This window comes from Mixophyes fleayi, chromosome 4 (genome assembly GCF_038048845.1).
Source record: "Mixophyes fleayi isolate aMixFle1 chromosome 4, aMixFle1.hap1, whole genome shotgun sequence".
NCBI lineage: Eukaryota > Metazoa > Chordata > Amphibia > Anura > Limnodynastidae > Mixophyes > Mixophyes fleayi.
The window spans coordinates 117,182,961-117,209,075 of NC_134405.1; the positions used below are offsets into that span (position 1 = coordinate 117,182,961).

The 26,115-nt window shown below is 40.0% G+C and overlaps 1 protein-coding gene across 5 annotated transcripts in view; it reads right to left on the reverse strand.

The window, feature by feature from the left end:
• SLTM (SAFB like transcription modulator) overlaps positions 1-26,115 on the reverse strand; it is a 56,165-nt gene that overhangs the window by 8,094 nt on the left and 21,956 nt on the right. For 3 of the 5 annotated variants that reach the window (XM_075208071.1, XM_075208069.1, XM_075208070.1), the window contains exons 4-9: positions 22,700-22,882; positions 18,153-18,203; positions 7,089-7,119; positions 5,534-5,993; positions 4,919-4,968; positions 250-359 (exon numbers count right to left, since the gene is read on the reverse strand). In XM_075208071.1, coding sequence (XP_075064172.1) covers positions 250-359; positions 4,919-4,968; positions 5,534-5,993; positions 7,089-7,119; positions 18,153-18,203; positions 22,700-22,882 — 885 coding nt within the window. The remainder of the gene's footprint in view (positions 1-249; positions 360-4,918; positions 4,969-5,533; positions 5,994-7,088; positions 7,120-18,152; positions 18,204-22,699; positions 22,883-26,115) is intronic. The other 2 variants (XM_075208073.1, XM_075208072.1) reach the window with 1 other exon arrangement.

Below are 26,115 nucleotides of genomic sequence, written 5' to 3' on the forward strand. Positions count from 1 at the left end.
TGTAAACAGGTATGTTATATTATATACATATACACACAGAGCCGTTCGTTCATTCACTCAATGTTTAACTTATCAATGTTTATTTATACACTTATTCAACATTAGCTGCACTGCATAGCATTACATAGGCTATATTCTGCTTTGGATATTTAAAAAAAAATATAAAAAAAATAAATAAATAAAATTAAAAAAAAATCTGCAGTTACTATTGTTGGCAAGTACTCCCCATGACTACAGAAAACCACACACCTTTCCATACTTCCCAAAGAGATTTTTCAGGTCCGCTGCTTTTGTATTAGAAGAAAGTCCACTGACCCAAAGATTCCTCAGTGAGCTTCCACTTGTGCCACCAATACTTCCTAGAATAAAGAATAATATTTTATGGTGTCAGATATGCTTTTCATTAGGATCAATAAAAAATTAAGACAGAAACAAATCTGATATATCTGCACAATGCTATACAGGACGCATTGTATCAGTGTCAGTAAATATGACTACACAACAGTGTTCCTGAACTGTATTTAGAAAGGGCTGTCCACTGTGAAACTAAGTCTTAGAAGAAAATGTTTTAGCCACTTCCCAAACACAATTTAACATGAATGTATCCCCGTCACTTTCACCCGTTGTGCAGGACTGCAGAGCACAGCATCGGCACAAACCTGGTCCTCTATGGTTGATATGTCGACGACCTTTTCATAATTTGGAAAGTGGGAGAGGAGTTTGCGAGTGAATTTGTCTTTTTTTAATTTAAACACTTTTAATCTCAAATTTACTCACACATTTGATTACCACAAGGTGAACTTCCTCGATATCACCCTCTATATGTGGCAACAAAATTATCACGACTAATGACAAACCAGTGGATGCCTGTAATATTTTACATTATAGGGAGCAGAATCAAATCTGCCACGAATAATGCGGCTTTAGCAGTATTACCGTTATTACGGTAAAACTGAGCACAATTACCCTTAATACGGTAATTTCAGTGCTGCATTTTTCATCCAGGCTAAAGTTACCGTATTAACGGTAATACTGTTAACGCTGCGTTATTCACGGCAGAATTAAATCGGCCCCTAGAAGTGCACATTATGGTCCGTAGATTAAGAACATCCCCAAAAGCCAAACAGGGAGATTGAGGAGGAATTGATCTTTGGAGTTTATTAGACAAATGAAAGATGTTAATTAAATTTAGAGATAGAGGTTACCCTAACACATTGCTAGAAGAGGCGGAAAAATATGCCTTAACTCTCAATAGAGATTCTCTCCTCAACTTTACTAAAAATCTGAATAAAAGATTTAGTAAGGGTATGACACCCGTTTTTGTATCAATGTTTAATTCCAAACCTAGACGGATAAAGATCATTAGGACTAATTTTGGAATATTGAAGCAAGATAATATATTGGATAACTGTCTAGAGGACAAACCAATTGTAGCATTTAAGAAAAATTTAGACCTAAAAGAGGATTTTGGCACCTAGTTTATTGAAACCACTGAAAACTTCTGGGGAAGGTTGGCTCCCAATAAACAGATGGTTGTTTTCGATGTAAGAAAACGGTGTCTCTCATTTGCAAACATGTTGTGAATAAATCTAAAAGTATTAGATCTAACAATGCAGGCGTTGATTTCCCTATAAAGGGTTTCATAAACTGTGACACCACATATGTAGTATACGTGTTAAAGTACAGTTGTAAACTGCAATACGTGAGAAGGACTACAAGATCATTGAAAACAAGTTTCAGGGAACACAGGAGAAACATTCTGAACAAGGTACAGGTTCACAGTGTTTCAAGAAATTTTGCGGAGTATCATGAGGGTGATCCTAGCAGTCTAACAGTGATAGGAGTTGAGCACGTGACCAGTACTACTAGGAGAGGTGATAGATTCCTGAAGTTATATTTGCGTGAATAAGCATGAATTATCAATCTAGCAACTTTATGTCCTACAGGTCTGAATGAAGCATTAGATCATAAGTGTCTCAATTGACATATCTAGGAAAAGTGTAGTTCTCTGATTTCTAGAGTTGGCTTTTTGAATAATGGGTGTGAATATTTAACTACTCACTTGATGTTATGTCAAATTAATGATCTCTTATTTAAGATGACCATTTATTGAAGCTGTGCGTTATGTTATGGCTTCATAGAATTCGATTATTAATGCAATGATACAATACACTATATTTATATGCAAATAGGTTACACTATAACTTTATAGCAATTTTCAATTATTTTTGTTTTATCTCTATGAATGTTAGAATTGACTACCATCAGATTATTAGAATAAGTGTTCTGTCCGATTTCCTATAGTTAATTTGTTTAGTGTTGTCTGTATCTCTAGGTAATATGATTATTTTAGTAGCATTTAATGCACATCAGGTACCTTACTATATAAATGGGTGCACACACATTTGAAATGAAAGACATTTTGATATGCTTCTATTTTAATTGTGAATTTGGATATAGTTTTCTATATGTATTCTTGTATGGATTGGTACTTTCCTCATTTTGTATATTCTTATCATGTATTTATATTTTACAATCAATCTTGGTGTGTATTATACAGTATTTATTAGACTTCATTAATTTCAGTATTCTATTTGTATGTGATGAACCACTTTAGTTGGAAGATTAAAATCAGTGGAAATATCATGAGATCAACCTAAGTAAACACGGCTAATTGATGGATTCCAACACCTGTGTTTACCAAGGTAAATATATATCACAGGCATTTGTGGACTGATCATTAGCTTTGAGAAAGTGCTTAACCCAGCACGAAATGCGTCAGCTATGTATTCAGAAGCCCACATGAGGTTATGACCTGCTGATAATATTCCCTTCCCCTAATGTAAACCGATTTGGAGGAACTTTTCTAAGATAAACTCTATGTTCCAGCCAGACTGCAATTGTGGAAACACATTGGTAATACAGCACAATTAAATGGACAGAGGAGTCTGTGAATCCGCACTGGATGCTGGTGGTTTCCAGTTCCCCTCCGGAGGGAGGTGAATTTATGGCCGGTACCGGCAAGAGGAATTAATTTGTATTCTGCCCGAAACGGATTCTGGAACAGAAATAACTATTTAGCAACATTTAAGAGGCATTAGGCGATGATATGTAAAATGCCTACAATATTACTACTACCAGGAATTTAAACCTTTGTTGCATTGGACCTTTTGTGAAATGTTCACTACTATATAAATATAACAGTTTGAAATTATCCAAAACATGAGTGGTTGATTACCATAAAATAATTCTCGATATTCCGCAATTAATGGTCACTATGTTTTATGGAGTCGGGTAAGGGTCAAGCAAACCTGATCAAGCAGTTACTTGTTTTTGTATGACGGCATAATGGAGTATTTTTTTCTGTGTTAAAGGTTTGTTTTTATTTTAAGGAACCTATCCATCAATTTATTTTGCATGGTAGTTACTCCAGTATTTAATATTTCTCATTTTTGCTACTTTCCACAGCGCAGTCTTTTCTGGTTTTTTTAGGTTTTTAAAGCCACCCCTCTTCCAGACTTTAAACTGGAAAAAAGTCCATATAATTATATACTTTTAAATACATTGTAAATGGCTAGTGGCAGCCTAAACTCAAAACATCTTACAATTGTTTAAGTTAGGACCTGTTATTTTCACTAAGCCACTAGTTTCACATTACTTAGCAGAACCACAAAACATCAAGTCTAAGCAGTATTTCATAGCCAAAATTAGCAACGTACAACCAAACTTTCTTCTAGTATACATCTTAGGTTACCTTTGTTTCTTGCAATCTGTTTATAGGAAGGACTAAATGGCTGCCAAAAATGTGATAAGCCTTGTTTGAAACAATGCCAGGTTTAGTAATAAAAGCTATTTTTCATATACCCTCTCCTATTCACATAGCCACACCTGCTTACTGCCAGTTATATTCTCTTAACAAGTGATGCAAATGTTTACATCTCAAAAGCTGTAACAATGTCCTTAGCTGGTGGTGTGAACTATAACTATGGTTGTCAAAAGACTACACTAAATTAGCATCCATCCTGTTTTGATAAGATACCCATGAAGGAGTATTTTGAATATAATTTTTTAAATTGAATTGCTAGTTGCAGATAAAAATTCTAAACATAACATTAGCAAATAATATTTTGGAATGGTATGTTACGTTATAGGTCAATTAAAAATGTATCAAAAAAATAAAAAAAAGTTTAATTGAGCAGTCATTTGCATAGTCACCATCAATCAAAATAAGATGGCAATTTCAACTCTCTCCTTAGTGTAGCTCAACAGGTCACACTTTTAAAATTCCATTGTGAAAAGACAGATGCGTACAACATGTTTGACATGAAATAGTTAATTACTTGCCTGGTCAACATGTCAAATTTGCCAGTATTACTAGAGTGCTACACTAGACAATGTTCAGCTTTGCACAGTAGAATCAAGTAGTGATTTACATAGTTGTACTGTAGTTTCTCTACAGTACAAAGTCTCTTCTTTCCTTGCTCCCAGCACTCCTTATATTACAGCAACAGGATGCGCCTCTGCCATACATTGTATGGGTCTTGCCAGGCACATCTAGTCCGAATTGCGTGGGGACTGAAAGATTTAGTCTTCAAATGATGGAAAATCTCCTGTTCGCACTGGTGACAAACCCAATCTGCACCATTCTCAACCCCAGGTGGCTTTCTTTGATTCCCCGCTCCAGGATAGAATATATTTCAGATTCCAGACCAAGAACCCGTATTTAAACACTGAACATAATTTAGCTATAAACTCATCCTAACAAAATATAGAAAAACTGCTGTGCTCTAGACATTGTAAAAAACATATTACCTATATTTGTTAATTACTGGCATTATCTACGGCATTTCAAACCTATATACAAGTGGCTTACTGAAAGAAATAGGAAAAAAAAAATTGAGGAGGAAATAAAGCTTACCTTTATCTTCTTTAGATGTGGTTTTATTGTCCTTCACATCCTTGGAAGAACTGCAAGAGGCAAATTGTTAAGAAAATAAAATGAAAAACTTATCAAGGATCCCCTGTACAAAAGAATACAAATACAACCCCTTGCAATGGTTCAATTGATTCTTAGAGCAACAAATGGATTCCCTTAAAGCTTCTTGATCTGATTTTCCCCAGGAAGCCTGAAGATCTAGGTTTTCTGATAATTCTATTCAGTGTGGAAATATGTCAAATCTTCTCCAGAATTCAAGAATGGGACTTGACTTCATTTTGTGTTCAAACAACGGGCAGCTGTTCCTTACCATCACCACAAGGAGTTTTAGAAACTTGTCAATTTGGAAAAATAAAAATAAAACTGCTGGTAACTCGTTAATGAAATCAGTAGAACATACTGGGAAGATCTTGAATTTTAAAAAACAAAAGAAAAATAAAATAAAAAAAAAAAAAAGGAACTTATGAGGCTCAAAAAACCATTTTACACACAAAAGGCAAGGTGCTAATAATATTCTTGATGCTACCCCTTAATGTAGAGTGCTTTTAGTGAACGTTGGTAATCAGTATCTTAAAGAACCGACATAGAAAAACAAACCTCTTTCCTTGACCAGAGGCCCCTGTAGATGAGGGACCTTTCTTCTGAGAATCCTTGTCTTTATCTCCAGATTCAGCTTTCTTTGAACCTTCTCTGGATTCCTTCTTAACACCATCTCCTTTAATATTCTCCTCTTTCTTTTCATCTTTGTGGTTCTCGGACTTGACATCTTTTAGTCCCTCCAGGCCATCCTTGGGGTCACTAGTCTCCTGTTCATCCTTTGGCTTGCATGTCTCAGAATCTGCAAGTTTCACATTTTTACCTGTTTCTAGGAGGTCATCCCCATCACAATCGATCGTGATGGCATCTTCAGCCTGGATTGTGACAGATACATTATCGTCCTCTGCTTCTTTCTGAGAAGAGTTAGCTTCCATGTCTTTGACAGCCAGTTCTGATCCGTTCTCTTCTGAATGAAGAGGTTTAGATACTTCGTGTGTACCATCACCAGAACCTGTTATATCTAAGAGGATTTAACAGGAATAAACATGGCAAAGTAAGAAGTTTAAACAAGTTCAAATTCTAGAGAAGGACCTAGAGAAAACAAATCTGGTTAACAGTAAACATTTCTTAAAAAGTATAGACAAACAAGAGGACATTCTTCATGGCAAGACAGCATAACAGACATGATGTTAATGCTCCATGTTTCTTGACTTGAGAATGGGTTTCATGATACAGCGCCTCATGTCACAGGAACTCTTCACAAAATCAAGTCCGAAATATTTCGGACAACTTGAAATGCATTCCTCTCAAATCAATCTTTCTTCATCTCATCGGTAGACACCGAACAACAAGGTTCACATTTTCAGAGTTCTTCCAATAGCCACAAGACCAAAGACATGAAATTCTTCAACAATGTCCAGCTGTCAATACAAGACATGAAGCTCCTGATGACCAAGGCAATGTGAAAAGCAGTCTCCCATCTATCCCTTTGGTGTTCAAGTGGCAAAGTTTCCACTTTTCCAAACGATGCACATGGTGATCAGTCTTTCTGTAAATGCACTCTGGACTTCACCACTATAGAGCTGCGTTGTCATTCAAGCAGAGGATGGCGTTTCATTTCATTCCCAGTTCATTTCTTAAGCATGTTATGTATACTTAAGTTCCAAATATCTATTTTTATAAAGTACATTTTCCAGGTCTCAACTGTTTATAGAATCCCATAACAGCACAAATAGTCCTCTGGTGGTGGTCCCAGAATTAAGTCTTTCCAAAAAATACCACACTGGCATTTTGTAAAAAAGGTACAGCAAAAATCAGATGGCCCAAAAAAAAAAAAAAATATATGATAAAACAAATACACAAAAAAAAACAACAACTTACCTTCCACAAAAAAAAAAACAAAAAAACACCACCACACCCCCAAAAGGAAAAAAAATCTCTGCACACTTGCAGCAAATACTGCAAAAACTATGATGCAATAATCGCATATAAGTTATTGTAAGGCCCTCATCTTCTAATTTTCCTAATGCGATTAGAAGTTGGTAAGTGGAAATCTGTTTCATAATCTCAAAAATATTTTTTTAATTTGACGCTAAAGTGAAACCAGCAGACTAACCTTTATTTTCATTTTCTTCATCTTCTGTTTCCTGTGGGGAGGGAAAGTAGAAGTGAATTAAATGAATATAGGAATTTTCTCAATTCAGATAATTCTGTCACACAAAAAACCCGCCCAAATCAACTGAGGGAAATAATGCTGCCATCTTTTAAGGCCAAAGCCTTCATAAAAGGACATCGTGGTAGGGGAGGGGTGGGCAATATTATAACCAGTGACTAATAAAATCTTTTCAAGATTGCAAGGCAGTACTGAATTGCAGTATTGTGTAGATAACATGGCACCAAGGCTTAAGGAGATTGATCGATTAGAAGTGGTTGGAGTGATGGCCCCGGTATCGTAAGGGAAAATATTTCCTCCTATAAATCGATATCAGAAAATACAGTATTCATATTCCTGCTGCTTTAAATCTGTCAGCCATTTATATTGAATACACTATCCGAAGCTACATAGGGCATAGTAATATGACAAATTCTATGGCACATGCCCCCTGGTACATAGTGACTTGATACTATGAAACGCAACATATTGAAAACATAGTTTACGCATTCCCAAACAGTAAAGCATAAGCAAATATAGTCAATGCAATCATTGCCAGGGTGTAAAAAACAGTATTTAACAATAGCTATACAGTTGTGATATGGGAAAAAAAGAGGATTTATATACTCACGTTAAATCCGTTTCTCTGATTCCGTCTGGGGGACACTGCTTACCATGGGGTTGTGGAGGGGAGCACGGGAGTTGGCACCTAGCTAGTTAATCTTTAGCACTGCTGACAGACCCCTCCCCTCTACAATCCCCCCGCCTCTTCCTCCTCAGTTAATTCAAAAAGCCCCAAGGAGATAGGTCAATCAACCAAGAGCATACAGAGGAAAGGCAGAAAGGAGGGATCGCAGTGTCCCCCAGACGGAATTAGAGAAACGGATTTAACGTGAGTATATAAATCCTCTTTTCTCTTTCATCCAGTCTGGGGGACACTGCATACCATGGGGACGTTCTAAAGCAGCCTCTTAAGGGTGAGAGCACTACGAGCGAAATTTGCATCCGTGCATGCGAATACATTAAATTGATAGAATTTTGTAAATGTGTGGACAGACGACCAGATGGCTGCCCTGCAAAGCTGGTCAGCAGAAGCCCCATTTCTTGCTGCCCATGACGCCCCTACCGATCTGGTGGAATGGGCCGTAAGTCTCTCTGGCACAGGCAGATTAGCTCTTATGTAAGCCTGCTTAATAGTTGCCGTAATCCATCTTGCAATGGACTGTTAAGAGGCTGGCCAGCCTCTTGTTAGAATCATATAGGACAAACAGAGAATCAGTTCGTCTAATTTGAGATGTTCTTTTGACATAAATACGGAGAGCCCGAACCACATCTAACTTTCCATAGACTGCCGATCAGACTGAGAAGTAGATGAAAAAACGGGAACTACAATTTCCTGGTTCAAATAAAAAGAGGACACCACTGTTGGAACAAAAGATGGGAGTGTTCTCAAAACCGCTCTGTCCTCGTGAAAAAACATTCCCGGCAAGACAGAGCTCCCAATTCCGACACCCTATGTGCCGATGCAATTGCCAAAAGAAAAACAACCTTCCAGTTCAGACACCTAAAGTCTGCCTCAAGTAAAGGCTCAAAGGGAGGCCCTTTAAGCATGTCCAGTACCAGGTTAAGATCCCATGGTGCGGTCGGTGGAACATAGGGAGGTTGAATATGTAAGACTCCCTGAAGAAAAGTCCTGATATCTGGCAAATCCGCTAATTTCAGGTGAAAAAAGACTGAAAGTGCCGATACCTGAACCTTTAGGGAACCCAAACGAAGCCCTGCTTCCAGCCCATCTTGAAGAAAAGCCAATAAGCGAGGAAGACGAAAGGAAGATGGCACCATCTGATATAGGCTCGCCAAATTCTGTGATAGATGCGAGCTTAAACTGGCATGCGAGCTCGCATCATAGTGTTCACCACACTGGAGGAAAAACCCCTAGCCCTCCAGAGGCTGGCTTAAACAGCCATGCCGTTAAACTGAGCTGAGGTAAATTCTGGTGACGAAAGGGACCTTGAAGAAGAAGGTCGTCTCGTGACGGAAGACGAAATCCATGTCCTACCGCCATTGGGATTATGTCCGCGTACCACACTCGGCGTGGCCATGAGGGAGCAATTAGAATTACGAGCAGACCGCCTTGCCTTACTTGTCTGAGCACTCAAGGAAGCATGGGAATCGGCGGAAACAGGTATCCCAACCTGAATTTCCATGACATCGTCATTACGTCCACTGCCACCGTTAAGGGGTCTCTTGCCCTTGCGCAAAACCTGGGAACTTTTCTGTTGTGTCTGGAGGCCATGAGATCTATGTCCGGAAGACCCCATCTCTGAATCAGAACCTGAAAAACTTCCGGATGGAGTGACCACTCCCCCGGCATCATTTGGTTTCGGCCTTCCAATTTTTTATTCCCGGAATGAATAATGCCGAGATTGCTGGAACGTACTGTTCTGCCCAAGCAAAAATCTTAGCTGCAATTTTCATTGCGGCTGCACTCCTGGTTCCTCCTTGCCTGTTGACATATGCTACAGCCGTGGCATTGTCGGACTGAACTCCTGACAGGGTGGCACCGAAGGAGGGACTGTACCCCCCCGAAGGGCTAAAAGAATTGCCTTCAACTCAAACACGTTTATTGACAAGGCTGATTCCTGAACAGACCAAAGTCCCTGGAGCCGGAGCTGCAGGATTACCCCCCAATCTCTCAGACTGGCGTCTGTTGTGGATATGATCCATGACCATGGAGCAAAAGAACTGCCCACCGACATGTGATCCTGATTCAGCCACCACTGGATCGATTCTCTCGCCCCCGGAGACAGCGAGATTCTCTGGAGATCCAAGCATAGGTGGGATCCTGACCATTTCCGTAACAGATCCCACTGGAAGCATCTGGAATGAGCCCGACCGAAAGGGATCGTTTCGAAGGAGGCCACCATCTTCCCAAGCAGCCGCATGCACAAATGAATTGAGGGCTTGGGAGAGGACAAGACCAGAGTTGTTGTAGCCTGGATTGAACAGATCTTCTCCGTAGGCAGGAACACTTTCTGCCCACTGGTATCCATGATAAGCCCCAGGAAGACCATGCGTTGACACGGGACCATCTGGGATTTCTTTAAGTTTATCAGCCACCCATGGCTCTCGAGAATCGCTATGGTGAGTGATAAGTGTTGCCGTAAGCAAATCTGTGGAGGAGGATTTGATGAGTAGATCGTCTAAATAAGGGACGACCTGAACTCCCTGTAGGTGAAGACATGCTCCATCACCGACATGATCTTCGTGAAGACCCTTGGAGCTGTGGAGAGGCCGAAAGGAAGAGCCCAGAACGGATAGTGGGAGTTCCCTACTGTGAACCTCAGGAGGGACTGATGATTGCTCCAAATAGGAATGTGGAGGTATGCATCTTTTAGGTCTATGGATGCCATAAACTGATCCTTCTCTAGGCCGTTTATCACCGACCTTAGGGACTCCATTCGAAATTTGTCCACTCGTAAGTGCACATTGAGGCTCTTTAGGTTTAGAATGGGTCGAAATGACCCGTCCGGCTTCTTGACCAGAAAAAGATTTGAATAAAAACCTTTTCTTTTCTGGTTGTCTGGGACCCTGCAGATGACTTTTTGCGAAAGAAGAGAGGCGACACAGGCCTGCATTGCCTGTCTTCTTTGGGGATCTCGGGGTAGCGAGGTTACAAAGAAACGCTGTGGTATTGGTCCCATCAGGTCTATCATGTACCCTCTTGAAATAATGCCCCGAATCCAAGGGTCTTGGGATGACGCTGCCCACTGTTCCTGAAAAAGAGACAGACGTCCCGCCCCCCCCCCCACCAGCGCCACCTCCTGGGGAATAGGGGGGCAGTCAGGACGCAGGCTTCTCCCGAGTCTTGGAGGCCTGTCGCCTAGCTGCAAACGAGGACCTGCCTCTGACAGACGAGCCTTGGGAATTCGGTTGTCTACCCTTAAACGACTGCCCTCTGGGCAAGGATGTACCCCGAAAGGACTGACGAAAGGAACTAAACCGTGGGGTCCGACTTCTACAGGAGAAAACCAGCAAAGAGGTGCTCTTGCCCCCCGTTGCCTGGGAAATCATGTTATCTAACTCCGGGCCAAACAGACCTGCTGCCGAAAAAGGAATGGATTCCATAGATTTCTTTGACTCAGAATCCCCTTCCCAGGATTTGAGCCATAATGTTCTTCTAGCTGAAACAGACGCAGCCTGAATAGAGGAGGACACAGAAGGTGAGCTCCAAGCCGCCTCAAATATATCCTGACGCCTCCTTTAAATGTAACGCCAGAGTAATCAACTCTGGGTTCTGTAAGGACTGTGCCAGTTGCTCTGCCCATGCTTCCATGGCTTTGGCAACCCAAGCTAAAGCAAACATGGGTCTAAAGGAAGAACCCGCTGCTACAAATATAGATTTTTACTGGGATTCCACTCAGCGGTCAGTGGTATCTTGCAGAGTTGCTGAGCCCGGGGCCGGAAGGAGAGTATGACGGGCCAAACGGGCTACAGGAGTATCTACTTTCAGAATTACCTCCCAGCGAGCCACGTCCTCTTCCTGTAACGGATACAGGGAAGAGAACCTCTTTGGAACAGAAAACTTTTTATCAGGCTGTTTCCAGGCTCCCTCAGCATTATCTCTGAGTTCTGTAGAAGGGGGGAAACATATAACCTTCCTTTTGGCCTTTTTAAAGAGACTTCTGTCTCTAGGACTAGGATCCTCCATTTCTGGGAGGTCCAACGCTTGCCTCACCGCTAAAACCAAATAGTCAATAAATTGATATTTAGTGACTTCTTCCTGTTCGAGGATGGAACCTGGTCAGAATCCAAATTTAATTCTGTTTCCTCTTCTGAAAGTCCCTCTGAATCAGAAAGGGCCATGAGAGGATTAGCGGATCTGAGCCGCTTTCTTTTAGCTGGGGGCAGATTTGGGGATTCAAGTAATTGGTTAAGTTTATCCAAACCCTTAATAAATGCTGAGGACCATGCCGGTTCTGTAGGTACAGGCGGATGGTCCGTAAGCAAGGAGGAAGGTCCTGCTATAGCCGTTTCTGTAGAAACCGTGGCAGCAGGGCGCCCCACAGAGGTAATCATCATCATCATCATTTATTTATATAGCGCCAACATATTCCGTAGCGCTTTACAATTGGGGACAAACGTAATAAACTAATAAACAAACTGGGTAAAACAGACAAAGAGGTGAGAAGGCCCTGCTCGCAAGCTTACAATCTATGGGACAATGGGAGATTGACACAAGAGGTTAAGTATACATTTTGCATCTTGGCCCAGCCAGACTGCAAAGGTAGGGTGACTCATAAGCTAAATGATCCTGTCACACAACAATGTTATTCCGGGGGTAGTTGTCTTGTGTGAAATTGTGTAACAGGCTAAAGGTAGTGAGGTTAAGATGGTGGTTGAGGAATATTATAAGCTTGTCTGAATAGGTAGGTTTTCAGAGAACGCTTGAAAGTTTGTAGAACAGAGGAGAGTCTTATTGTGCGAGGGAGAGAGTTCCATAGAGTGGGTGCAGCCCGAAAAAAGTCCTGTAACCGGGAATGGGAGGATGTAATGAGGGTGGATGAGAGACGCAGATCTTTTGCAGAACGGAGTTGCCGAGTTGGGAGATATTTTGAGACAAGAGAGGAGATGTATGTTGGTGCAGCTTTGTTGATGGCCTTGTAGGTTAGTAAAAGTATTTTATATTGGATTCGGTAGAAGACAGGCAGCCAGTGTAGAGACATACAGAGTGATTCAACAGAGGAATAGCTATTTGCAAGGAAAATCAGTCTTGCCGAAGCATGTAAAATAGATTTTAGGGGTTTGAGTCTGTTTTTGGGAAGACCAGTAAGGAGGGAATTGCAATAGTCAATGCGGGAGATGATTAGTGCATGAATTAAGGTTTTAGCAGTGTCTTGTGTGAGATATGTGCGGATTCTGGAAATGTTCTTTAGATGTATGTAACATGATTTAGATATAGAGTCAATGTGGGGAACAAAGGATAGGCGTGAATCAAGGATTACACCTAGGCAGCGAGCTTGTGGGGTGGGATTTATGGTCATGTTATCAACAGAGATAGAAATGTCAGGTATGCTCTTGTTGGCGGGTGGGAATATTATTAACTCTGTTTTAGAAAGATTAAGTTTGAGTTGGCGAGAGGCCATCCAAGATGAAATGGCAGAAAGACAGTCAGTTACACGGGACAACACAGATGTCGAGATATCAGGAGAGGATAGATAGATTTGGGTATCATCCGCATAGAGATGATACTGAAAGCCAAAGGAACTTATTAGATTTCCAAGAGAAGCGGTATAGATAGAGAACAGCAGAGGACCTAGCACCGAGCCTTGTGGTACTCCAACTGATAGGGGAAGCGGAGCAGAGGTGGCTCCAGAGAAATTAACAGTGAAAGAGCGATTAGAGAGGCAAGATGAGAACCAGGATAGAACTGTGTCTTGAAGACCTAGGGAGTGCAGTGTTTGTATGAGAAGAGAGTGGTCAACGGTGTCAAATGCAGCCGAGAGATCAAGGAGAATTAGGAGAGAGTAATGGCGTTCAGTCTTAGCAGTGATCAGATCATTAACAACCTTGGTCAGCGCAGTCTCTGTGGAGTGTTGAGAACGAAAGCCAGACTGAAGAGGATCCAACAGGTTGTTTGCGGAAAGAAAGCGTGTGAGGCGAGTGTAGGCAAGTCTCTCTAGAAGCTTGGAGGGGCAAGGGAGCTGAGAGATGGGACGGTAATTTGAGAGAGAGTTTGGGTCGGAGTTTTGTTTTTTTAGAATAGGAGTAATCACTGCATGCTTGTATAGTGATGGAAAGATGCCAGTAGAGAGTGAGAGATTACAGATTTGAGTTAGAGGTGAAATGAGCACAGAAGACAGGGATCTACCAATTTGCGAGGGAATAGGATCAAGAGGACAGGAGGTAGAGTAGGAAGATAAGAAGAGCGTAGAAATTTCCTCTTCATTTGTGGGGTCAAATGAAGAAAGGGTGTCAGAGGGTAGTGGGAAGGAAATGAGCTGATGGCTTGTTGAGGAAGAGGATACCATTTCTAGTCTGATCTTGTCAATCTTGTCCTTGAAGTAGGAAGCAAGATCCTGAGCACTGATAGTAGATGGAGGGTTCGGGGTGGGAGGATTGAGAAGATGATTAAATGTATTGAAAAGGCGTTTGGGGTTAGAAGCCTGAGCATAGATAAGAGATTGAAAGTATGTTTGTTTTGCAGTGTCCAGAGCATTTCGATAGGAGTGGTAGACAGAAGTATATGTGAAGAAGTCATTAGAGCTTCGAGATTTACGCCAGTGACGTTCTGCTTTACGGGACAGTTTTTGAAGATTTCGTGTTGCTTTGGTGTGCCACGGTTGACATCGAAGTCGACGTGTAGTATGAAGTGTCGCTGGAGCCACTTGATCAAGGGCCGTTGCTAAGGTTAGGTGAAAATGAGGTACTGCCATCTCAGGGGATGAGAATGTAGAGATAGGGGAGAGAAGGTGTTGGAGAGAGGTGGAAAATTGTTGAAGATTAATAGAATTAAGATTTCTACGAGTATGAGGAGGCTTGGTTGAGTCAGACAGTAGAGAGGTTAGAGCAGTGGGGGTGAGAGTGTAGCTGATAAGGTGATGATCCGAGAGGGGGAAGGGTGTATTAATAAAATTAGAAACTGAGCATAGTCTAGAGAAAACAAGATCAAGGCAGTGGCCATCCTTATGAGTAGATGATTCAATCCACTGGGAGAGGTCAAGTGAGGATGTTAGAGAGAGTAGTTTGGAAGCAGCTTTGGAAGGTGGGTTATCAATGGGGATGTTGAAGTCACCCATGATGATGGTGGGGATGTCTGAAGATAAGAAGTGAGGGAGCCATGCAGAGAAATCCTCAATAAATTGTTGGTGTGCTCCAGGGGGACGATAGATCACCGCAACACGTAGGGAGAATGGATTAAAAATGCGAATAGCATGTACTTCAAAAGATGTGAACGTGAGTGATGGGACATTTGGTAGAACTGTGTATGTGCACTGTGGGGAGAGAAGTAGTCCAACCCCACCTCCTTGTCTGCCTTCAGGTCTGGAAGTGTGGGTGAGATGGAGGCCACCATGTGAAAGTGCTGCAGGTGAGGCAGTGTCTGATTGCATAAGCCATGTTTCTGTTATTGCCAGAAGGTTGAGGTTTTTTGAGAGGAAGAGATCATGAACGGAGGTAAGTTTGTTACAAACAGAGCGTGCATTCCAAAGGGCACATTTAAAGGACTTGGGAAGAGAGGGGAGACAGGTGATGTGTTTGAGGTTTGCTATAGAACGGTAGTGTTCTGATGTATGTGTGTGTGAGGAGTGTGGGGGACCTGGATTAGGTGATATATCACCAGCTAATAGAAGCAGAGTGAGCGAAAGATAGGCAAGGGGATTGTAAGATGTGTGGCCTTTTATTTTCTGGCGACAGGTGGAGGCTGTACTTGTTAGAGATAATAAATAGGACAACAGTTCATGGGTGTTAAATAGAGGTGAGTGGAGGTAATAGCATTATTAGTCACAGACGCTGTCACACTAGACCACAATCGATTAGATTGGGAGACCATCTGTGCCAAAGAGGAAACCGACTGCGTCAGGGAGGCTACCCAGGCCGGTTCCTCCGTCAGTGGGGCTGGAAGGAGCTGGATTTGCGCAGAGGGGACCTCTCCTTCACAGGCTGAGCAGAGCGCCAACGGGTCTTTCTGCCCATTAGGTAAAATAACTTTACATCTAGAACATGTAAAATATTTTGCCATAGGGCCTTTTCCCTTTTCTGTCATTTTAAAAAGGAAAAGCACACCAAACACACTTAGATAAGAGATATTTTGAGAGAGACAGAGTAGACAACAAGTAACAGACTATTGTGTAATAAAAGCTGTACTTGTATGTGTGTAACAATGAAAAGATATATGTGCAAATAAGATTTTTACAATCCTACTAGCCTCCCTCCTGTAACCACATAAACAGTCAGTAAATGGTTAAAGAAAGGGTTTTTTGGTACTTAGCCAAAAGGGCCACTCAGGGGAGAAGTCCAACAGCAGTGTCCTGGTGCCTGCTCCCTTGGAGAGAAGTTCCTTCCCCGGCTTCTGTTTGGCGCCAGAGTCCGGACTGTACCATTTGTGCTGAGAGCAGGGGAGCTCTTGTGATAGTTCTCCCTCTGCAGCTTTTCTGTCTTTTTTTTGTAAAAAAAAAAAAAAAAAAAAGGAACTTTATCGATATATTTGGCAGAGTTATGGAGGCCTCTTAGAGGTCTCCTGCAGCGTTCGTACCCCGATGCCCCCTCCTATTCACCTGAGGGGGGGATCTTGGTATGGCCCCGTTTTCTCTCCTTCTTTCAGTACCTCCGCGGTCCGTTGAAAAAAATCATGGCCGCCGGCAAGGTGATGCGATAGGCGGCGCTCTATGCCTAATGGCAGCGCCGGTTATCGTGGAGCCTCCTAGAGTGACAGCGGTCCAGTGAGACCGATTGTCACTCTATCCTGTGACCGTTAATGCTCTGTCATTGAAAGCAGTCTGCTCTCTCTGACAGAGTCTGTCACCGCTGCCAGCTTCTGTGAGTGTGTTCTCTATATATAGAACACACTCCCAGCTCTGCCCTAATACTAACTAAACTGTAAAAATAAAGAAAAAAATTAAGTTATATATAAAATAAATGAAATAAATTACTAGCTGTTTCTAATTAGCCCAACTCCTTTGGGCACCTAGAAAAAACTGAGGAGGAAGAGGCGGGGGGATTGTAGAGAGGAGGGGTCTGTCAGCAGTGCTAAAGATTTACTAGCTAGGTGCCAACTCCCGTGCACCCCTCCACAACCCCATGGTAAGCAGTGTCCCCCAGACTGGATGAAAGAAATAAAAAAGTGCAGTGACAAATCACTATATTAACACTTTGTGACAATGTATCATCATCATCATTTATTTATATAGTGCCAGCAAATTCCGTAGCGCTTTACAATTGGGAACAAACATTAATAAGACAATACTGGGTAATACATACAGACAGAGAGGTAAGAGAACCCTGCTCAAAAGCTTACAATCTATAGGACAATGGGAGTTAGAAACACAAGGGCATGTGCTACATCATATTGCACAATGGACCAGCCAGACTGCAAAGGTAAAAGTACTGAGTGGGCTATGTGTGTTGCAATGTTGGTCAGAAGGTTATTGTCTTGCGTTAGCAGTGTAGAGGATGGCAATAGGGTAATCTAGGGAAATTAAGATGATGGTTGAGGAATATCATAACCTTGTCTGAAGAGGTGGGTTTTCAGTGAACGCTTGAAGGTTTGAAGACTAGAGGAAAGTCTTACTGTGCGTGGGAGGGAATTTCACAAAGTAGGTGCAGCCCGGAAAAAATCCTGTTGCATGTTATAGTTTTATACAACTTGTCATTGCTAGGATGAACAGGTTTAGATTTAAACTGCTGCACCTAAATGACTGCAATGAGGGGTGAACTGAAATTTAGTAAACGTTTGATTGTTTTATTTAAGAGCAAATCTAGTGCCTCCAACACAAGGTAGTGCTCCCTCTACAAAATTACACTTTCGGACACTTCTATGATTGCACCTTCAAAATAAGTGTCTCTTGGAAATATTTGGTTGCTGCTTGTTATTAGGAGAGTAACCTGAACTTAATAGGAGACATTCAGTTATCAAGCTCCTTTGTAGGCACATACGGGCAGAAGGAGGGTAATGAGGCTTCACGCTATGCAAAGTTACTCTGATCAGCGCATCATAAGTTATATGACTGATTGCCATGACAGTGGCATGACATTTGGCAAACTAAATTAAAAAGTAGCTTGAATCAAAATCCTAAGAAAAACATTGTGTTTTTTTACAGGTAACTGATTAAGGTTTAAAACACACATTTTTAGAGGGTATTGCATCATTTACAGCTGTGCACACCTTAGTAAGTACACCCAAAAAGTTAATCACATGCTTGATGCCAAAGTCCCAATAGACCCGGTTACAATTTAGTTTTGTTATATATGCAACTGAACTAAATCTAACCATTTAACTTTCAGTGTCAAATGACATTGTAAACTACTTACATCTGGAACAACATCATGATCAGAAAACGTTTGTGCATCTTGATTGTCATCCTAAAAACAAAACAAAAAAACACATTATAAATAAAAGGAAAGAAGTTGCTACACTAATGCAAGATATCTCTTAACTATTTGCTTCTAAATTTGAAGTTAAGACCACTTTACATAGACCTAGGAAAATATGTTTCAGGACCTTATATGAACCAGTTTTATTTAATCATATTTTTAGGTTGGGAACTGGCCAGTGACACCACCTGTCAAATGTGAACACATATGACATACTGTGATTAGCAAGTGCTTTTACTTGTGCGCAGGATGGCTAAAATGGAGCAAGAGTATGAAAAACAGTGCTGTTCTACAAAGTAACAATCACGCACAAGTGGATATGGAACACTGGAAACCGTGGGTCCCAATGTCCTTCCTATTTACACATGTTCCACAAACTTAAAAAAATTGTAAATGCTTATATTTTAATACCAGTAGGTACGAGGGGAACAGGACAAATATATGCCATTTCATATACCCGAAGAAAATTTGAAAGGGACATTTGGCAAATGTTATAGTGGGTTAAACATAAGAGGTTAGCCTTTGTCAACCAATATTAAGCACTATTCAGAAGTGCTTACAGTCTTTACCAATTACATATATTTATAAAATAAACTTATACTCATTGGACCAACATGCACTTTACACTTCATTTCTACTTCTAAAAAGCATAAAAAGGACAATGTTAACATTTAAAATTTGGAGTTCTTGCAGACAAATGTGAAACAATAAAGAATTAAATACAAGTAAAATAATTGCACGTCCCAAAAACATTCAGCAGATTAAGTGAGCAGCAAAAGGGGCAATCAAAAAGCTGCAAAACTTTTTTCTTTTTTTAAATAATGGTTCTCAGTTGGGCTCTACAACTATAAAGCAAGAAATGGATGTTCTCTTATATTCACTTCGGCAGAAAAAAGGGCAGTGTTGATTGTCAGAAATACTGCAATATTCACAAGAGGTATGTAACAAATGTGAATGAGAAAACAAAAAAAACAAAAACACAACCAAACAAAACTTGTAGGTGCATTTTTTTAAAAATGGTCTACATTTTTTACCATTATTTTCCAAAGTAATTTTTTAACAAGTACACCCCCATTCAAATAAGTCAGAGTAGCACATAAGAATCAAGCAATAAAGTACGGTTCAGAATATCAAAGTAGATACTGTTGAGTCCTTGCTCTAGACACCTACATATTTTATACAATAACTGCTCTACAGGTGAGAAAACATGGTGAGAAGGTGAAAATTATACCCAGCTCTCATTACTCACAGACTATAAACAATATAGATTTCCAATTCTCATAATATTCTTCTGTGTACATAATTACATAACTTTTCAGGAGACACTGCATATCAGAATTGAACAGCAAGATAACATGTTTAGTGTATTTCCAAAAAAAACACAGAAATAGCTATGTTGGTGAAGGGAGGCAGACCTACAGAGAAAGGCAAGTGGAAGTTTCAACAACACAGATCTGCGAACATGATGTTATACTAAGTGACTTCTGTAAACAGTAGTCCCTACTTGGGATATTATGTTGTGCAGTCCGAATCAAGTCATTGCGTCTGTCAAACTTTCCTTTTGCATAGAGTGTATTGTATCCCTCTCCGGCTCTCTAAATTTAGTGGGGGTCAGTTGGCTCTGTGTCCTAAGTGTGGGAGTGAGAGGGTGGACTTTTGGCATATGCTCTGGAAGTGCCCATTGGCTTCCTACTTTTGGAGAGAGGTGGGGGTTTGTATAAAATCGACTGGAGGTTGGAATGTCTGCCATTTCGCCAGGACTATGTATTAGTTGGTTTGGGCTCAGACAAGAACATCCATAAGCTTATTAGACTGCTCATTAATACTATATTTATGCTGGCAAAGGTGGTCATCACTAGGAAGTGGATGGCTCCGAAGGGCCCGGCTTTGAGAAATTGGATTGATCTTGTTAATGACATAGTAGGCCATGAGAGTTATGTACATCAGTAGGAACCTAGTTGATAAATATGAAAATATATGGTATAGATTGAGAACATCCCCCTATGTTACAGAAGGATTGAGGTAGGTGGAGCTTTCCTAATGCTGTGTTTAGGGCAGGCACCCAGCCACTATCACTATTAATGTCAATGGTTTTTTTATTTTTGTCACTATTATTGCCGCATTGCATGTTGTATTTTAGGCAGTTCGTACGGATTGTCTTTATGTCCTTTAGTATAATGCCTTTTGATTGTGTTTATAATCGTAACAGCAGGACACAAAAACACATGTTTGTAACGTGTGCCCCATGTGTTATGCATTTAAAAATGTTAACTTTCAGTGTCACAGTCATGGGGGGGGGTATTCATGTGGTCGCGTTACTGCCGAAAGTAACACGGCCTGCGCAACATTACCATGGCAATGCTGTGCAGGCTGGATTTCTGCTCGCGGCGAAATCCGGTGTTAAAATGATCATATTAACAGTAATAGAGCGCACATTTACTGCCTGAAGTAACACAGCCAATTGAATCCCCCCCCCCTTAGAACACACTGGTAGGAACTGTACAACTGAATGACCTATATGATACTTTCATGCAATGTAAAAATTAAATAGGTGTGAATGAGCCTTAACGTAAGACACTGTTTGGCAAAATACAACACACACACACACACAGTAGATCAAGAAGGTACCAAGGAAATGTAATAATTACATTGACACATTAACTTTAGTTAGGGAATTTTCATAAAACTTCACAAAATACCCAAATGTTGAGTTCTTCTCATATTTTTTTGTCCTGCAACAGAGTAATTTTTACTGTTACAGTTGTGCATTTAGCCTCAAAACTTCCAGTATTGCTAGATATTCACTATAAATGACAAGATATATCTATATACAAGTTAACCAGTGCATGAGTATCATGCATTCTAGTCAAATCAAGCTACTTAAGGTGTTAAAAAGGTTCTCGTCATGCATTTGGGGCTAGGCCAGGCCTCCTCAGGGGAAGAGCGTTACTTCCAGACGTAAGCGCCCTTTTTTAACGTGGTTTTGTCCACATGTCACCACCTCATCATTCGTCTCCATCGCCACATCCTTAATCTCCATCGTCGTACTGTTCTAAAACCTCTCGATACACAACGTTTCTGCTAAACACCTTATCGCTGTGCTCAGTCAGTCTTCCTTGAAGGGCAGTATTCATAATCTGCACTTTTACATCCCTGCTTCTCCGTACTCGTGAAAATGCGACATACAATTGTCCATGACCAAACACAGGCTCTGGTAAATAAATACCCACACGGTCAAGAGTTTGAGCCCTCAACTGGTAAATTTAGCCTTTACTACCCCTGTAAAGGATGATGGAAGTTAACCGACTTCACTATTATAAATATATATATAAATATATATATATATATATATATATATATATATATATATATATATATATATATATTTATATATATATATATATATATATATTTATATTAGATTACAGCACACAAGGTATATACTAATGTGAGTAATAGTTTACATGCATAGAATAAAATATGAAATTAACTAAAACAAAGTAGATTAAAAAGATTCCTCTAATAAATAACATGTGGTATATTAAAGGTTTCATATAATCCTTTTTGAAGTAATCTGAAAAGTCCAAAATAAAAACCTTAACAGGGAGAGCGACCAGCTGCTGCACATTTAATCATGGAACGAATAGATTTCATATATAAAATGAGGTCGAATGCGTTAGAAATGGCAGTGGGAACTCTATGCATTTTGCCAGACTGAGGACTTCAAAGGAAATGTGTACATTTTTTGCCTTTTTACATTTTTATTTTTTTTTAAATATTCTTTGCACGTGTTTACATGCATAGATGAAATTGTCTAACTCATTTATTAAAGTATAATCTATTAGTATACATCTTTTATGCTGTAAGTTTTATATATTTTATTGTATTGTTTCCTGTACTTGCAGCAAAAGGTATTTTCCATTCTGTGTAGTGCAACATCCCATGATACCTTGTCAGTCACTAATGTATTACACATTGTTTTGCTAAAATTGCCATTTACAACAGTCAAGGTTTGTTGCAAGGAAAAAAAACAAAAACAGAAACGCACTTGCAGTAATGCTTTTTTCCCCCCCTTGGCACATTTCCCTTCTAATGTGGGTTTATGCTTACACATTAAAAACAGACTAAGACAGAAACTGTGAATTTTACAAGCCATGACAGTAGTAGCATAAGAGATTATGTAAGTTGAATTGTTGGAGAGCCTCAGAAATTGAATCAATTTGAGAAGAGTCAGGAATACGATTACTGGATAGTATTTGTGAATAGCCACAAACGTAGTTTTAAAAAGCTTTCACATCGATTCAAAGCTTGCGTTGACTGAGCATCAGCCTTAAACGATACCAATCTATATATTTATCTTAAGTCAAACCCTAATTTCTATTAAATGCTCACCAAACCGATGCATTGGTACATTTTAAAATTTAATTTGCAGCTAACAAATACATTGCACTGAACTGTGATTTGAAGGTAACCACTCATCATACTTTGTTTTGAGGCTCTCTCTCAGTGTCCTCGTCTGGATGGGTAAGCTTTGATTCACTGCTCTTCTCTTCTTCTGTGGATAGTACTGTGACAGACTTAGTATTTTCTTCATCATTCTCCTCAGATTCCTTTACTTCATCACTAGCTTCTTGATCACTTACATCTTGAGACTCCAGCTCATTGTCCTTTTTTGAAAGAGGCAAACAATGTGAATCTTTTAAATGCTCCGGGAAAAGCTTACCCAATCACTGAAAGGGTACGCAATTAGTTCGCCAACTTATTACACATCTCTATGAAGTACAAAATTTTGTAGCCTCTGGAGTTGCAAAAGTCGGCTACCTGGGTGAACAACTTTCCAAAAGGTACGCTGACCAAGTTCTTCACATACATGATCTCTTGAGCCATTTGTTAGTTTTAACATTTATATAGAAGTGCCTTCCCACTCCAACTATACCCCCATGATGCAGCCATGTTTGAGAGACCCAGAGCAACCCAAGCATGGTGTAAAGTATACCTACTACCATTTTATGAACTTGTTGAAGCCAGGAAAAAATAAACAGCAGATATTTATATTTAGATCCAATTTGACATTACACTCAATGTTGGCATATCAGAAGCGTTTCTGACAAATGGCTGGATGCATTGGATACCTCAAATGTGCTCAGAAGAGGAAACCATGTAGTACTGTGGTGAACCAACCAACCACTTCCCATCAAGCCAGGTTGACATATTCCTGTATGCCCACACACACAGACATTTGGAGACAATTCGCTCTAAGAAATGTCGGTATTAAATTTTGCAACATATATTGGCACCTTAAATGGAGCCATTGATATACAAATATGGGCCTGCAGGCATTAGTGAGACTATAAAACCAACCTTTAACCACAAAATGATACAACGGGTTTGTTATGAAAAGGTCTAAATTATACATCCAGTACTGGATATTCTCAGTCCCTATTGTTGTGCGACATCTTCAGAGAAGAAAAAGAGACCCATGCCTTTTGTAAGAGGAAAACCATGCATCACACCACATCTTAATAGAAACATTCTAGCTTATATTTTGAAACTTTACAAGTGATGGTGTCACATTTTAAAGCAATTCGTTAAATTATCTCCTTAAAACACTTACTCAGGAGGGCTCAGAAAACAAAATAGAATGGCATAAAGGAAATTGCAGTTATCACACATTTTAGTAAGCAGCTTGTTGCTTGGTCTTAGTTAAACATTTGCAAATTTAATTTGGCTCCTGACAAACATCCTCCTCATGGTCTTAATTTTCTAATTAAACACCTCCCTACAAACTGACCAAGAGCTTTCAAAGAGTCACTGATGAAAACATTCACTGTGAAGCAAGTGAGCCAGGTAGATTTGATACGTAATGATATACTGCTGCCTCTACTTTTTACCCACTGTATAACCTCTACACCCTTGAGAAAGTCTACTCAACCTAAGGCACTAATGTTGCCCACACTCAAGACAACGGGTTTTAAGACCCATTCAAGAACAAATGTGGGTGGACAGGTTTCACAGATTCAATGAGAGACTAGGCTGGTCATTGGTCAAAGACATTTTCTGTATCGTGCACTGAAATTTTGATCAGGACAATTTAAGTCTCAAGTTTAGGACAAGATGGTTGAAAAAAACCAAACTATAAACAATCTTATTGCGTGGGGCCAGTAGAACTTGATCTAATTTTCTATATTGGTCCAATATGCAACAGCAAATGTTAGACTGTCATTGTTATTAAACAGTGAAAGCATTACTAAGTAAATATATCTGGTCACAGCATAAACAGAAATGAACATTTAACAGTTTCCATGGCAAAAGTTTAAAAATAGCAGAAAATGTGCTGCATGATTAATATAGGACTACTAGGAGAAATGTATGCATACAAGTCTCTAGCATGATATTTTTATATAGCAATTGTTTTATTGTTAGCACTGCATTAGGATTACTTGAGTGTGTACCATTAGACAAATTGTGACGACAGCCCAAAATTTCTCAACTTTAATCTTATGCATCAATGCTTTACTAGGAACTACCTTCTGTATTTATTGGGAATATTTTTCACTATCCCAATTAAACCAATTATATGTAGAGTGCAATTTAGCAGGCTGAATAACACTTGAAATAGCGAGCAGCATCAGTCTCTAAAGTCTTGTCAAGGATTAGGAAAACAGACTTTCACAAGGTAAATCTAAGTTGTAAAGTAGAATTACAAGAGCAAGCATAGGCTATTCACACCTGCAAGCCCCAAATTCAACATACACACATACATATATATATACATATATATATACATATATATATATATATATATATATATATATATATATATATATATATATATATATATATATATATATATATATATATGGCAATTCAATAGCAAAGTGCCAGCAGATACTTGCACTCTTAAGCAAAACTTGTACTCTTCCACAAAGTTCCGGTTAATAAACTACTGAACTATTAATATGCTCTATGTTAGAAGCCATATGAGGCACTGAAGATACTCAACCAGAGCCTCCTTGATCAACAAAATTGTTCACTTTTTACACCAAAGTAACAGACTTGTACATGCTCACAGCCTATGCTATAAATGAACTGAGGCAACTCCTGTTCAACAATTGAGAAATATACTCACTGTTAATTTCCTTTCCTTGAAATACTCCATGGCAGCTCACACAATGGGTTAATCCCTAACCAGCTAGTGTAGACAGGAAGAATTTTGTCCTACCTGGCCCCTATATAAGGTAGCTCCTCCTCTTCCTCAGTGTCTTTTGTAACTTCCCAAGCCGTCCTATAACATAACTATAAGAACAAGGGTGGGAAAATATAGGGCTGCCATGGAGTATTTCAAGAAAAGGAAATTAACGGCGAGTATAATTCTCAATTTTCCTTTCCCTACTCCATGGCAGCCCATACAATGGGATATACCAAAGCAGTACAATAATCGGGAGGGCAATAAAACCAACACCTCAATAAAGTCAAACAGAAAACTTATTCACAGCGCTTGCTGGAGAATCTTTCTCCCAAACTGTGTCTCCTTAGAGACTGAAACATCATGATGATCATGCTTAGAGAGTGTGCCATGACGACCATCGATGCAGATGCATGGGTTCTATGTGCCCAGGAGGTCGCTACCGCCCTAGTTGAATGCACCTTCACGCCCTTTTTCCCCCTGTAGGCCTGTGCAGTCACTTCTCTGATCCACTTTGCCAATGTGGGTTTGGATGGGGCATGTCCTTTGCGAGGACCTTCAGGAAGTCCAAATAGTTGCTTGGTCTTCCTAATATTTTTTGTCTAGCTAATGTAAGCAGATATAGCTCTCACCACATTTAGAGTCTGGAGACGTGTTTCATCACTATTAGTGGGACGAGGGTAGAGAGATGGCAGAATCAATGCTTGATTGATG